The 15,679-nt window shown below is 32.7% G+C and overlaps 1 protein-coding gene across 2 annotated transcripts in view; it reads right to left on the reverse strand.

Annotated features, from left to right (window-relative positions):
• LKRSDH (lysine ketoglutarate reductase/saccharopine dehydrogenase) overlaps nt 1-15,679 on the reverse strand; it is a 418,858-nt gene that overhangs the window by 229,485 nt on the left and 173,694 nt on the right. For both annotated transcript variants that reach the window (XM_089635917.1, XM_089635918.1), the window contains exon 10: nt 8,267-8,389. In XM_089635917.1, the coding sequence (XP_089492043.1) occupies nt 8,267-8,389 (123 nt within the window). The remainder of the gene's footprint in view (nt 1-8,266; nt 8,390-15,679) is intronic.

A 15,679-nucleotide genomic window follows, 5' to 3' on the forward strand; every position in this document is an offset into this window, starting at 1 on the left:
AAAAAAAAATGTATGTGTGACACCGTATAAAGACACCCATCTACTCCCAATCGTAAAGAGCCAGTGAGACTATGGCATCCCCAACTGGGGTATGTTGTGAGACTTAAAGTAGCGGGGAGGGAAAGCAGATTGGGAAGAAGAAGGTGGGAAAGTACCTGGCTGAAAGATTTGGTCACCAGAGACAGCCAAAGCCATTTCAGGCAAAGTTTCAATTCTGAGTGGTGGTCTGCTGATACGGCGATAGTGAAAGTATCTTCCATTCTACCTTTACACGTAGGTACGAGTACCTACTCTATGGTTCGTCTGAATTCTTCAAGCAATAATCAGTTTCAATTTTAAAAATAACACTTAAATTCACACAAATTTAAATTAATTTATCCAAATTTCACGCAGATAACTAACGCATATCACAGACAACCGAAAATAGAATGTTTTAACTGTCGCAACTGCTCCCAACTGTTTGGAGCCTATAAATAAATATTTTTTGTTTTTTTTTTTTACGCTAATGCATGATAGTTCCAACTGTTAGCTAGTGGTACTATAGCATTCTCAATCGGCGTATGACGTGATAGAAGAAGAGTAGAAGAAGAGAATAGTGAAAGTAAGAAGATGGAAAAGGGTAAGGTTGTAAAGTACCTGGCTATTCAGATCTGGTCACCAAACACAGCTAGATTAATTTCAAGCAACGTTTCGATTCCAAATTGTGATCTTTTACCATTGCGATACCGAGAGTATCTGCTACTCTTTACAAGGAAATGGCATGATATTTAGTCAACTAGTTAGTTACGGCCGTTGTTCCCAATCCTACTGATTAACAGATGAACCAAAATTTTGGCTCAACACTGCTCAATCGCGCAACTATGTTCTTTCCAACGGAAAGTTGACGACTGTGCAATCAACCAATTTAAGGAAGCCAAACTACTAGACTAAGCCTACCTCAGTAAATTACTGGTTATAAAAAGTGTCGACAGAAACACGGTATCATTAAAGTCAAGAAAATACTATATTTTTAACATATTACATACGTCTGTTTAAAATATATAAAATATCGGTTTATGTATTTCAGTATTTAAAAAAAATTATATGCATTAATAATTAATACTATAATTAATTTTTCAATATTAATTTAAAATTGAAAGTTTTTACTTTGATGTCATTTTATTGCCGATGAAAGTGAGAGGGGCCACTTAAGATTATCAACGGTAAAGATATTTGGAAACAGACGAATCGAACGTTACTGAACAAATCACTTGGCTGATCGGAGCTTGAAATTGACCGTTCAAAAAGTTAGGATCAATGGCCGTTAGTATAGTTTATCTGACCGACCCTTATTTTATTTCTTCCAGTTTACAATAATATCCTTCGAAAAGTTATTTTTTTAATGTATTTAAACTAAAATATTATTAAGGCCTTATTAAAATTATTAGAAGGGTGTCCAAGCAGGTGACAGTTAAATTTCCTTGAAAACTTTTGGCACGCACACAGCGCGTCCAAAAATTTAATTAGCAGTCATTAATCAAAGTAGACTGAATTTGATTAAGGAACAAAAACTTTAACTCCTTTCATATTTAAATGGGTAACTTGTTGAAAAGGGCAGACAGCATAATAATTACCTTATGTAATTTAGTCAAGGATGTACAATTATGTCAAGTAATTTGCTGCTTTCTTGAATGTCCGTTCTTCCAAATTATCAAACCATTAAATTATTTAAATTTAACCCGTCAGGGCTTTGGCAGATTGAATATTATATTTGTTAAAGATGCTACCAGAAAGTCGGAGGATTTGTGTGTATTTCCACTTTGCAACAAATCCAAACAAACTTAATATTTCTGAACCTATCCGAAAACTGAAAACTGTTTTTGAAAGGTGATGAAATACTCTTTCTAAATATTATTTGAAATAAAAAAGTTATTTTTTAAATATTAAAATATTGAAATTAAACAAAAATAGTTTTAAAATGGCTCGTTTTACATTTAAAAACTGAACTAATATTACTTATAATGAACAAAATATATATATTTTTAGTATAAATATTATCTACAAATATATTATAATTATTATGTCCATCTAAAAAAAGTTTCGTATTTTTTTCTCAAATTGTGGTAGGAACCTTTGGTTTCATAGACGTATCAATTTTTAATCCCCTGTGGTTAACTTCAAGATTTGCATATAAAGCGTAGAGTTATTTTCTTTCTAACGCCGTCTAGATCATATTTGTAACCATGACGGTAAAGTAAACAACAATTTGTATGAGCTGTTCGCAAAAGCGATTAAATGAACTCTACGAGTAATAGCTGTTTATTCGCAAAATCGAACAAATAAACCTGAGGAGTTAATTGTGAAATTTTTTATGGATTATTAAGCTCAAAAAATGCAATATGTTCTTCAAATTGTGTTGGAACAAATATATCGTTATTGAGATCAAAATTCTTTTTTATTAATTTCCGTTATCGAAAAATGATAATATTTTCTGAAATGTTTAGTCATGCCAAACGAGATAATTTGCCTACTTTACGATTATTTCTTTGCGAGTCTGGATAATGATTTAAGATTTGTGCTCAATCTGACGAATAAACGAACAAAAAAACTATATTTCTTCTATTTTTTTTTCAAATTGTTACAAGTTCTCTTAAAGTTCCTTAAAATTATAATAAAAGAAACAATTTTTTTGTTTTTTGTTTTTTAGTAAAATTATTTTTTCGTCGTTTTTTTACTAATCCTAGAGAATTGTGTAAAAAAAAGTATTCAATTATGGCCGGCAAAATGTTTTCCATGCGCCCACTAGCGTTTTACGAAACGGGGAGCCGATTCTACGGTTAACAATTAGAAAAGAATGCATGACGAAAGCGTTGTGAAAATATTACGAAAAGGAAGTTACGATGGTGTGAACATGTGGAGCGGATTTACAGTGAGGAAGAATTCATGGCGTGAAAGTGGATGGTAAAATAAGTCGGAGACACCCGAAGTAGAAATGGCACGACCAAGTGATTTAAACATCTGTATGTGCAAGTAAAAAATACATTATTTTTTATGTTTTGTTTTGCCGTGAACAAGTAGGTACTTACTAAAAACCTATCGATAAGCTCCTGATACTTTTCCGAAGCAAAAACATCTCGGCATCGTAACGACAAAAGTCCCGCACAAATTTGCAGTTCAACGTGTTATTGCTCCAGAAAAATACTACATCCATCGCATCGAGGGTAAGTTTGAGTCAGATATGCTTTGGGGTGAATACTAAGCACAAAATTGTGACAACCCTCTCGAGTGAGGGCGAGATTATGTGATTTATTGTGCTCAACCGGTAGTTGTTGACAAGCACAGCGATTGCCCCCCCTTTACCACCCTTTAGGTTTACAACTTTCCTTTTAGGAAATATAAAATATTGCTCGCCACCTTCGGCCTTAGAGCACCCCCATTTACCGCATGTATCTTCACCTATTTTCTTTGTTTACTTCTCGTGCTTGGTTATGCAACTCGATGGTTCTGTTTACCCACTCAATTTTGTTAACAAAAGAACCACGTGATAATTTATCCATGGGTTGTGGTAAATAAAAACCTATTTGTGTCAAAGTATAAGATACGGTAGTTTGCTCATTATTTAAGAAAAATATCACACTTTTGTAACGATTATTAATTTATTGGAATAAGTTTTGAAGGTAATTCTAACTACTGAGTTACTGAGACCTTCCTTTTTACAGATCACATATTTTCAATGGAATACCAATATTATCCTCGATTAATTCCAATACTTTCTATTTCATTTTTTATTTAGATTTTACTATCATTTTTACCATTAACGAAATTTAAAAAAACATATTTCATCATTCCAACATTATTTACACTTGGTACACAAATCTCACGTAGCATCTATGTATAGGTATAGGTATGGTGAGAAAAAGATTTATGACCTCATCTTATAATTGTTTATAATATTGTGTATAATAATTGTAAAAGCTTTAATATATAAAAATAGAAAGTGGAATTATTGGACGGCGATCTGCTTCAAACACCCACACCAAGCAGATCATTAAAACACAAAAAGCAATAGTAAAAATAAACCTGAAAGTACTTTAATCTTTTCACTGTTAAAAAACTCTTGTTGAGAATGCTCTACTCAAATCTAAAGGAAAAAAATGAGTATTTTGCTGATCAGCACGCCCACACCACAAGGATGAAAACCTTAAATCTACTGAACATTCGGAAATTAAATACATCTTTTGGCCAGAAAAACAAAAATTTTCATGATACATCGGTCAGTGGCTAAGTTGGCATCGCGTTTGGGTCGCACCCAGAAGTTGTGTGTTTAATTCCTTGGCTGACTAAGTCCTCCATCACAATAAAAAAAAACATTTTCGGCTTTCTGTAGTGGTAGTAAGAGATTTTCAAATATTGTCAGGTTATTCATAATCCTGAAATCTTTGTCTTCTTTTTTTGAAAAAAAAGAGAAAATATAATTCCATTCGACAAGCATGAAGAATTTATTTATTTTTCATTAATCAACATTCATGAAGATGGGGAAATCATGATGAAACACCCATATAACTACCTACAGTCCGCCTCGGAACAGGAATCGCTAGTGATGACGACTGTGAAGAAATTGCATTATTTTGTATTCTTAAAATGGTAAATAATAAAAAATGTAACACTTTATTACGTCACTAAGTCATTATTATTATTTATAAATATTAAAGAAAGTTTATTATTCTTCCTACTATTTTATCCTTCTACTTTCAATAGCCCTATAGTTCTAACATTCTGCTTCATTAATTCATTCCACGTATCCAAGCCAACGAAGCCATAATATCTTTTATTCTACCCTTTTCAAAATCTTATGTGCAGAAGTGATCCTTTCGCAGAAAACCTACATAAAGGAAGTAGCTACCGCTACATTTCATAATGTTGAGCATGTTGTTCAAAAATTGTTAAATATAACTCTTAAAGTAACACAGTATGAGTCTGATAATGGGGTATTTTTGCAAATACGAATACCGTTAAAATGTGTAAAAGATTAAGAACGGGTTGTTTCTCGGAATTTGAACAATTCATCATATTTCAAAGTTAATTTTCAAGATCTGCAAAGGTTATATTCAAGTGACTATTTCAGTTTTGTTAAACAACTGGCCAATAATGATATAATAACGGAACTTGAATAGAACCTTCTATGAAATTGGTCCTTAAAGTTTATTTTTCTGATTATGATTATCATACTAAAAATATGTAATTTTAATATTTTCAATCATAATTAATGATTTGAAAAATGATCTAAAACCGCACAATCCGAAACGTTACCAACTGACTACAACAAGATTATGACATATAAACCATCAATATAGGTAGGCTTTACCATCAAGGTATAGGTAACGCGGCCGAATTCGCGAATAAAAATCAACATTAATTTTTGGCGGCAAATCATGGCAAATTTTAAATCGAAAAAATTGATATATGTTCACTTTCGTAACTTTTTTCTTATTTTTGATAAAAATTAAAAAAAACCTCAATATCTTAATAGACTTTCATAGTAAGCTATCCGGAAAGGTTTTTTTTTCTCTCCGAGTTTATTATTTATAAAGCATAAAAACACCAGATGCCACTATAAAAAATAAACCGTTTCAATCTCATTTAATAAAACATTAGATCTTGGATGGCACTTTCATCCTTTAACGAATTTTTTTAACACAGATAACTTCATGTTAAAGTTTTCTCTGTAAATAAAATAACATTTTAAATACGTTTATAATAATACTGGCAAGGTTTGTTATGCAAATAAGGTTTTCGCGATCAGTAAACTATTTGCTGAAGAATGAATATATATTAAGCAGTCAAGATTAACTCAACGCACACAGCAATATATTATTCTTCCCTTAATCTATCTAATTCCTTTAATAAACCGTTAATTTAAAGTTAGTGAGTTCCCTGGAATTAGTGAGAGGCAATACACACCTTTGCACCCCTTAAGTATGACAAAAGACCGGATTATCAACTAATGCTCATCCGTCTCAAACACCTGCCGAAATTAACTAATTCGCAATGGCACGATATGAAATTATGCAAAATTATTATGAGACGCTTAGGTTGCTTATAAGGGGATTACTCTAATTTTATTTGGATGTGTTTAATCCAAAATTTAATTATCAAATGTGATTATTCTATGGCTTAGAGCGTAAAATTTCACGAGCTTGAGTCAAATTTTCCAACTATAGTGGCCTTGGAACAACAAGGTTCCATCTAACATTTCATTGTTCGCTTCAAAACCCTATCTACAATATGTTTAAGATTGAGCAAATTTTTGTTTTTAAATTTAATTTTTTTTTTAGAACAACTTTGCATTTAGAAATTTAACGGGCATGTGGTCAACGAATGCCCGCTCAATTCATTCCCCGGCTGGATTAGGTTCACATGGCGACGCCTGAGGCCCTAGAATTGCTCGCAGACCTAAATGTCCCCCTCTGACCCCCCCACCATACGAAAGAAGAAAAATACGGGCAATTTAATCTGCCATAAGTTATATATTTTTGGAGCAACATGGTTTCATCTGCGTTGTACTTCATACCAAGCAATTGCGAAATAAGTTTCCATCTGCCAATTGCGTGAAACTGAGGAAATATATTTAAAAATAACACATGTAAAAGGGTGAATATGCAGAATGCACCAGCTATTGCAATTGAATTTTTTTCACATTCTTTGAAAAAAAACATGGCGTTCAAAAAAATATAATAATCAGATAGAACCTTTTTATAGTGATTTATTTTTGGGTTATAATACCTTTTTTGCTACCTCATTCTTTGGCAACATTTAGGACAGCATTACAGTTCCATCATCTGTCCGACAGCTGCCCCGATGATGGACACTGTAATACTGTTCAAATCGTTGGCTAAAAGAGATATAGCGCAAAACGGCATAATACCCCGAAAATAAATCACTACAATTTTAGGAAAATGATCAAACATTTTCAGACATCGAAAATCTGTCGTCTAGAGCTGACAATAACTTCGTTGAGATGATTTCAGGGCAGATATCGGACAGATGATGGGCACTGTAATGCTATCCGAAAAGTTGGCTGAAGAAAGAGTTACCCCGAAAACATATCACAATAATTATTTTAACCGTGAAAATCTCAAATCATATAGAATTTCATCAAAGTTTATTCTAAGGAAAATTTGAGCTTACATAGGGCATATGGTCACGTCTTTAACACATTTCTATTAATTGATCTCGTCAGTGATTTAAATCGAGTTTAAATAAGTTAGTCGGGGAAGCCCGAGGAAGAGACGACACGATTAAGTGAATCAGATACTTTCGTCGAGTCATGTCAAGAGTCAGAATAATAGAAGTAGTGATAACATTAGACGCTCTCCGAGGTTTAGTGGCTACAAATCCAGAGGTCGCTGGTTTAAATGCCGGCGTACTCTAGTAAATTTCATTTGATTAATGTGTGTTATTTCATTATTTACATTCACACAGTACTTTCTAGAGTGGTAGATAATTTCAGTATCACCCTGGTGAAAGACCACCATTAAAAAAAGCAAATTTTCTTGAAATGGCTTTAGCCGATTTTGGTAACTACTCTTTCCTCTTTTCCTCCTCCCACTACTTTTAACCTCATAACATATCCCACTTGGGTATGCTGTAGTATCACTGGGCTCTAGACGGCTGAGAGTAGTTGGGACTCTCTTGAGGCACTTTTCTAGGATTCGGGGGTGTTTTGCCGTGGTTGAGTAAATTGCCGAATAGTATTACTCATTGAATAACGAATAGTGTTACTCATTGAATAACGTATTTTAACGTAATTATCATTCAGAATTTCTACAGATATATAACATATTTCTCTTGAACACTTTAAATATAACTAGAAAAAATTCTTGAAAAATATAACTTATTTTTGAAGATAATATTTATACATTTTTAGAGACGAAATGGTACTTGATTTGGCTAAAATGTTAAACACCCCTTACGTCTAAACTGACTAGTACGTAAGGCCACAATTTTTCTAGTATTCCAGCCCAACTAACGGATGGGTACTAATGGTGTCTGGCGTGGAGCCAATAAACCAGGTAGTGTCAACGACCTTTACTTCTTATTTTTCAAATATGTCGGTTTCCAATACATTTTTCAACGGCTTTCTCCAAAATGTTACTTCCACTACGGCGTGCGGGCCAAGTAAAACGTTGAAGTAGTTTTCATGTATAGACTTACCTGCCTTGTGTAGATACGGTATTTCTATTCTAGAAGATGGTGAGTATGTTATAGAAATAAATATTCAACTAACCTTTTCGTGTCTTTGTTTCTGTCAGCATCGTAAAGGCAAAAGGGAGTGTCAATGGTTGTACATTCATTCATAAATTCTATAGAGCCACCAGGGTCGGCAGATATATCGCAGATGGCCAGCATTCTGAAAAAAATAGAAAAACTTTTAATATGTTCTGTTCAGCGATCAATAAAATAAACAAAAAAACTTATTTTAATTAAGAAAATTAATCTGATAGTACTACTACGCCAACGTCTGGACGGATTTGGCCCTCTGATTGGTCAAATTCAATTCTCATGTTTCGAGTAAATTCTGCATTCGCGCAAATAAATAAATCCTGCTAATATCAAATATCGATATTTTCAACATCGTAAATGCAAAAATTTTTTTTTTATTGGCATTAAGTAGAATCATGTTTTTTTAAATACGTATTAAAAACGGTAGTTTAGGTAAAGTTTTACCCAAACAACTGTCATTCTTATTATATCTAAATTGAACATGTTATTATTCATTAACTCCTTCCTTTCCGTGTTTTAAAAATATATAGGTACTCACCCTCTCTCAGTGAATGACCTAATATCTACCTATTAAATGTAACTGTTGTTAGTATCACTTAAACTGGGCGAAGCCCAACCAAGTGCCCCCGCAGGGCATAGCAGCAAAAACCCGCGGAGCAGGTTTATAACTAGTTGTATGTTTATGGTTTTTAATGAGAATAAAGTGTTCCTTTAGTCTTATGTGCCATATTCGTCATTACCATAGAAAAAGCATAAAAACTGACGAACGATACAACAATAACCCTTAACCCAAAATCAATTGCAATAATCACTGAAGTGTAAAAATAATATTGCAACAGAACGCATAAAACAATGATCTCAAGCATTTTCCTGGGAGTTTTATTGATTGATTTTATTATTGTTGCATTTTATTAAGTAACTATTTCATACAATATTGCCAGCTCGGTTTTTGAACAATTTATGTGTTCTAAGTTTAATAATTATTATAATATTTAAGTTATATTTTTTTAGGTTTGTAATTAACTTTTTTATTTTCTTAATTATATTGTGTTATTAAATTTATCATCTAGGTTTGTAACTATTTTTTAATTTTTAGCTACATCAATTAATGAAATTTTTTATGTTATAAACCATAATGACGCCACTCTGCAACTAAAACACGAGAAATAACTTCTCAGTTTCGTTAAAAAAATTGTTTTTCGCAATCAGCCTCGAAATATCTACATTTTTAATTATTTGAATGTGTTTGTATATTTGATAAAAATAAAAAATAAATTGTAATTTCTATTTTATCTCACAATTTCTTTAAATTTTGATCACTTGCTATGGCACTTTGAAACATATGAAACTAAATAAAAAATAAAATGACACAATATTTTCAATTATTCTTAAATATATAAGAAAGATAAAATAAGTTGTTCGAGAGAAAAAAATCATCCGGAGTCAAATTTTTGCATTAAAATGGGCCACACCGGTTAGTAACGTTAATCTAGTAATTAACAATTTTTGAGCTACATAACTGATCTTTTTAGTACATTGATATTCCAACACTTGTATTAAATTAATGTAATAATAATGAACGTTTCATTGAAATTGGCCATGACCCGTGTGATGATACATCGCAGCACCCATTATGTCAGGAGAAATTATCAACAGTTGATCTTTGTACGACCGTTCGTTCCTTTGACGCCAGCAAATAATAGTCCTTTGCGCTTTGAAGCTCCAACGCGGGTTAAATGACGGCGAAACAGTGGGTTAGCTTTGACAGAGCATCGTTCCAATTCACATTCAAACTGCCTGATCCTACCTCGTAATAATGGATATTTAATTGAAATGGCTGGGAGGTGCGATACAATAGCATGAATGTTATATTATTAAGCTTAAATATGTCGTATTCGTACTGAGGCGAACGGAAGTGGCGGCTTCTATAATTTTCAATCAGAACCATCAAGGTTATCATGTACATATTTTTATCAATAAACTTACGAACAGTACCTTTGAGCTGATTTTATACAAAAACGGAGCTGTACAGTTTATCCAATTAATATCACATGATTATATTTTATGATTTTTCACATTATGTTCACCTATAGTTTGTTTTATTTCATCGTTTACGAATACTTTTTTAACGGCATGTAATTTAGATCTTATGTTCAATGTGGTTTTAACGAACGAAGTGCTAACTTATTCTGCTCTAGTATCCACAAAATCTACAATTGCGGTTCATTTTCCTTAGTCTATTCAAGTTCTGTTATTATATCATTATAGGATAGTTGCTTGACAGAACTGAAATTATAACAGAACTTGAAAAAATATTTCACAGAACTTGAAATTTAACTTTTAAATTTAAAGAATTTTTCTAATTCTTCGAAACCATCCGTCCTAAATGTGTGTGCAACTGTAAAAACACAGTTTTATAACTTTTTTTCTATGATAATAAGTACAGGGCTTTCCAATAAGAGGTGTTATTTTGAATAGCCCGCTATTTCAGTAGATGTTACTTTTGAAATTGTCATTTTTTGACATTTGACAAGTAGAAACTACGCCATTAATAAAAAATAGAACGATACACGCTTCAACAACGCATTGAAATGATTAAAATTCACTTGAGTGAATCAAATGCAAATCATCTTGAGTGATAAGGCCCATTTCCACCTCGGTGGCTTCGTCAACAAGCAAAATTGTCGCATCTGGGGCTCGGAAAACCCAAGAGTTATTGTTGAAAAGCCCCTCTATCCTCAACGTGTGACTGTTTCGTGCGGTTTGTGGTCCGACGAAGTCGTTGGACCATACTTTTCGAAAATAAGGCTGGAGCAACAGTTACGGTCAATGGATTGCGCTATCGAGATGTGATTAAAGATTTTTATAGCCGGAATTGGATGGTATTGATTTGGAAAACGTTTACTTTCAACAAGACGGCACTACATGCCAAGCAACGAAACTATTGATCTTTTATCTATTTATTTATTTTTTAACTATTTTAAATAATATAATAACTATTTAAACTGTTTTTTTGGATAAATGTCACATTTTATTCGATGTTTTAAATCCCTTTCCTTGAGTACAAATTATGGTTAAGGCAACTGAATCAACTAGAACCATTGAACGGCTGACATTAAAAAATTTGCTATTCAAGAGCTTAATGTGAAGTTAATTTACGTCCGCCCTATTCTGCTGCATTTGGTTTATCAGATTTTCAAATTTTCCGCTTTCCTTTAAACGTTTTTTATTGAAACTGCTTTGAAAATATATTTTTTCAAGCTTTAAATCGTAAAACAACCAGAACGACAGCAGTTGATAATACAAATTGCAGGAGAGTTATTTTTACTCTGTTAAACGTATGTATATTATAAAATTTTTACGAAATTGCTTCAATCCAGCAATAGCATTGAAAAAACACCATTAACCGTCATTTTCTCCCATAGGTAAACTTCATTAGTGTCCAAATGAAGGTACATTTTTTTTAAAACACATTTATTTCCCAAATAAATATTATATTTGCTTTTTAAAATCAGTTGGTTCCCATAAAAACTTTCCTACCGTCAAATGTTCTGAAAAAATATTGTTTATCTCATTTGAACTCTCATATTTGCCGTAAGTATGGATAAAATACAAAATTTCCTGTAAATTTATTATTTCAAGTAAAATATATTGCTAAGCCAGACCCGTGAAAAATTACGCGGTATTGTAGGATTTATGAAACTGAAAGCAATTATTAAAAAATATTTTCCTCAGGATCATCGTCCCTCAAAAAAAACATTGCCAATTTTAGAAACAATCAGAAATTTATCTTTTGAATGAATATAATTTTTTTTATATAAGAAATCGCGATATCTGTCAAAAATTTTAACAAACGAAATACACATGTCAAATAAAGAATTACTAATCAATTAATTAAAATAAAATAATGTTGATACCTACTTTATAAAAAACTAAACAACTTAACAGAAGTTCGGGCTTGTTATCCAAATTCAATATTTGGTTACACTATTTAGTTAGACATTTTTACAAACATGTTATAATTTACCCACCACAATCTATTTTAACGTCGCCACGACAGGCGATTCGTTTAAGAACGAACATTCAGATCCTGCGCAGAAACGTCCTTCAATGGACCGCGCTGCAAATCTTTGCCTTACTCTAACGAACTTTACTTTTCTGCGCATTGTCTGGTTATTTCAATGTGCGCTCTTCGGTGGTCAATGTAAGAATGATATCACAGATTATTCAAAGTATTCTCGAACCCTACTGGTGCCAAAAATATAGTCACGTGGTTTCCCTAAAGGTCGTCGAAATAATACCCAGATTTCATGTTAGAGCCAGTCTACTAATTTGATGTTGGTTTTACTTGTTATTTTCGTATTCACCTTAACAGTAGGTATAGCATTATCTCTTTTGTTTATCTGACTTTTTAATCAATAAAAAAATACCATGGGTAACTAGCTTTGGCAACACTAAAAAGTGAATAATTTTCTTTATGAAAATCCTAGCTAAACACAATTTTTATTTCAACTTAAAATAATATTTCAATAATGAACTACGGAATTTTTAATAAAAAATGAAATATTAAAATTAGGGCAGATCTAATTATTTCAAGCAGGTAGGTATATAATGAAAAGAAAAACGCTTCAAAGTTAATATTTCCAAAAAAATTCTATTGATATATCTTCTCATGAAAATTCCGGACAACAATATTAAAATCATCTCAGGCAAAATATTTTTTCTCAGAATTGAATCATCTTTCGAGATATAATTCAAAATATCGACGCGTGTCTATTAGTTCCCACCACCAAATTTTGAGTTCACGACTCGTTAACCATATCGTTGATTTATTACTTCTATGAGGGATTACACCCCTATTCTTCTTCCTGCCTTTGTGAAACAGGGTTGCTACTCTGTTTCATTTCAATTAAAAATATTTTCCCAAATACCGTCAATTACAAAATGTATTGATTTTATGTTCGCGAAAATGATAAATTATTTACTGTTCAATTGAAATATTACCATTAAATTGTTCACTAACAATATTATTTCCGAAATGTTTAAATTGTTTGTAACCATTAAACAATCCAAATATGACTTAATTGTATTTTAACTATCCGCGGGGCTCAACTCAAGCTTAATTGTAGTTTGACTACGCGCGGGGCTCCACTCAAGTTTAATTGTAGTTTGACTACCCGCGGGGCTCCACTAAAGTTTAATTGTATTTTAACTACCCGCTGGGCTCCACTCAAGTTAAATTATAGTTTGACTACGCGCGGGGCTCCACTATTAATTGTAGTTTAACTACGCGCGGGGCTCCACTCAAGTTTAATTATAGTTTGACTACCCGCGGGGCTCTACTAAAGTATAATTGTAGTTTGACTACGCGCGGAGCTACTCCACTCGAGTTTGAAGATTATTTTTAGGAAAACTTTTCATAAAAAGATAGATAAGTTTTCAACAAACATTATTAACTAACCGTTTAATGGGGTTTTAGAGTTTTGGCAGTTTCCATTATGAAATTTCTAAAATAAAAGAAGCTGCGCAACATGTGTAGATTCGTTATTTGTATCGAATTTCCTTCACAACAGAGGCGAACTCTTAATGTAAAAGATATTATAAAATTGCAGGTTTTATTACATAAATAATGACCAGTTCTAAAAGTTTTTTTTCTTATTGTGTTAATGCGTTGAATGTTCAATATTACATGCATTGATTTAAACATTTTATTCTCTTTTACTGTTTTAAGTTTTTTATAGTAATACACATTATTATTAATTAAAAAAAGTTAACCCGTTTTTTTAATAAATTTAGAAAATTTCTTTATTTTTATTAAAAAAACATATTTCTGATTAATTCTTTTGAATTATTGAGGTACTTTGAATGGAATACTGGCCATACAAAATATAGTTGAACAATAATATGGTATGTAGATACAAAATTAATTTCGTTTTACTAAAGTAGAATTAAAATGTATTTATTTTTCAATATAATATGAAAGTGTCATCCCTGTTGATAACGTGTATGTACGTTGCGCTGGCAAAGACGAAGACGCCATGAATTTTAGCATCTCGGCAGGGCCTGCCAACAATAATAGATCAGTCATTGTCTTGCGTAGGCCTTCTTTGGAGCCTTCAAAATACTGTACAAAAGGATGGAATTAATTTTTCATGAACACAAAAGAGGCGAGTCACTCCATAAACATCTCGTGTTCGCTTTTCTCCCACAAATGTACATTATTCCGGAAGATGAATCTGTATTCAAATTTTTTCAATGAATATGAAATGAGTTAGTCGTTCGTCGGACCCTAATGAGCCATAATACCAAACCACGATACTTGGTCAAACTTAAGGGAGATTGTTTCAAGTAATGACCCAATTGTTTTGTGCCCTAAGTGGAGTTCCCTCTGAGGTGAATACAATAAGAACTCCGTTTGGAAATGGGACATGTGATGAATATTGAGATCACACATTAGAAAACGAATTGTATAAAAGTGAGTCGAAAATTCTGATAATTTTAATTTACTGTTTTTTTATGTGTATTTATTTAAAAAAATGTTACATATATGTGAAACTTTTTGTAATAAAGCGATAAATCAATAAAGTACCTACTTATTATATGCTTTTATTATTTATTTATTAAAAACATATAAATTTCTATAACAAACTTCTTTTAATCAAAAATGCTAATTTGATTAGTTGGTTGACATAACTAACTAACCATCACGCCGTTTCCCCGCAGGGGTAGGCAGAGAGGACGGACCGCCAAACAACTCGGTCTTGGCACACACTCCGTGCCTCATTCACATTCATACATCGTCTCATACATACTCTTCTATTGTTCTGACTCTTGACATGGCCTGACTCAAGTATCTGATTCACTTGGTCGTGCCATGTCTTCCTCGGGCGTCCCCGACTTCTGCTACCATTCACATTTGCATCGTATATTCTCCTTACACTTCTTTCTTCGCTCATTCGCTCTACAAGCCCAAACCATCTAAGCGTCCCTTTCTTGATCTTACTCATTACGCTTACATCAGCCTTGCACTCTTTGCTGATATCCACATTCCTCACACGATCATACATGGTTTTACCACACATACGCCTCAGGGATCTCATTTCAACAGCATTCAATCTACTTTCATCCTTTCTTTGCCAGTTCCATGCCTCACTTCCATACATCAGGGTAGGTACCAGCACTCCATTGTGGACTGCTAACTTCGCTTCTTTGGACAATTTTTTTGCTAGCGCCAACTGCGTTCAGTCCTCCATTAATGGAGTTACCTGCATTTACTCTTCTTTCAATATCTCTGTCAGCCTTCCCATCTCTCGTAAACATGCTTCCTAAATACACAAATTCATCCACCTGCTCCAAGTATTCCTCATTCACAGCTATATTGCACACTGTTTTCGTACTTTCTCTTTCAAACACCATT

Source organism: Hesperophylax consimilis, chromosome 9, assembly GCF_061612785.1.
Source record: "Hesperophylax consimilis isolate HC1 chromosome 9, BYU_Hcon_1.0, whole genome shotgun sequence".
Taxonomy (NCBI): Eukaryota; Metazoa; Arthropoda; class Insecta; order Trichoptera; family Limnephilidae; genus Hesperophylax; species Hesperophylax consimilis.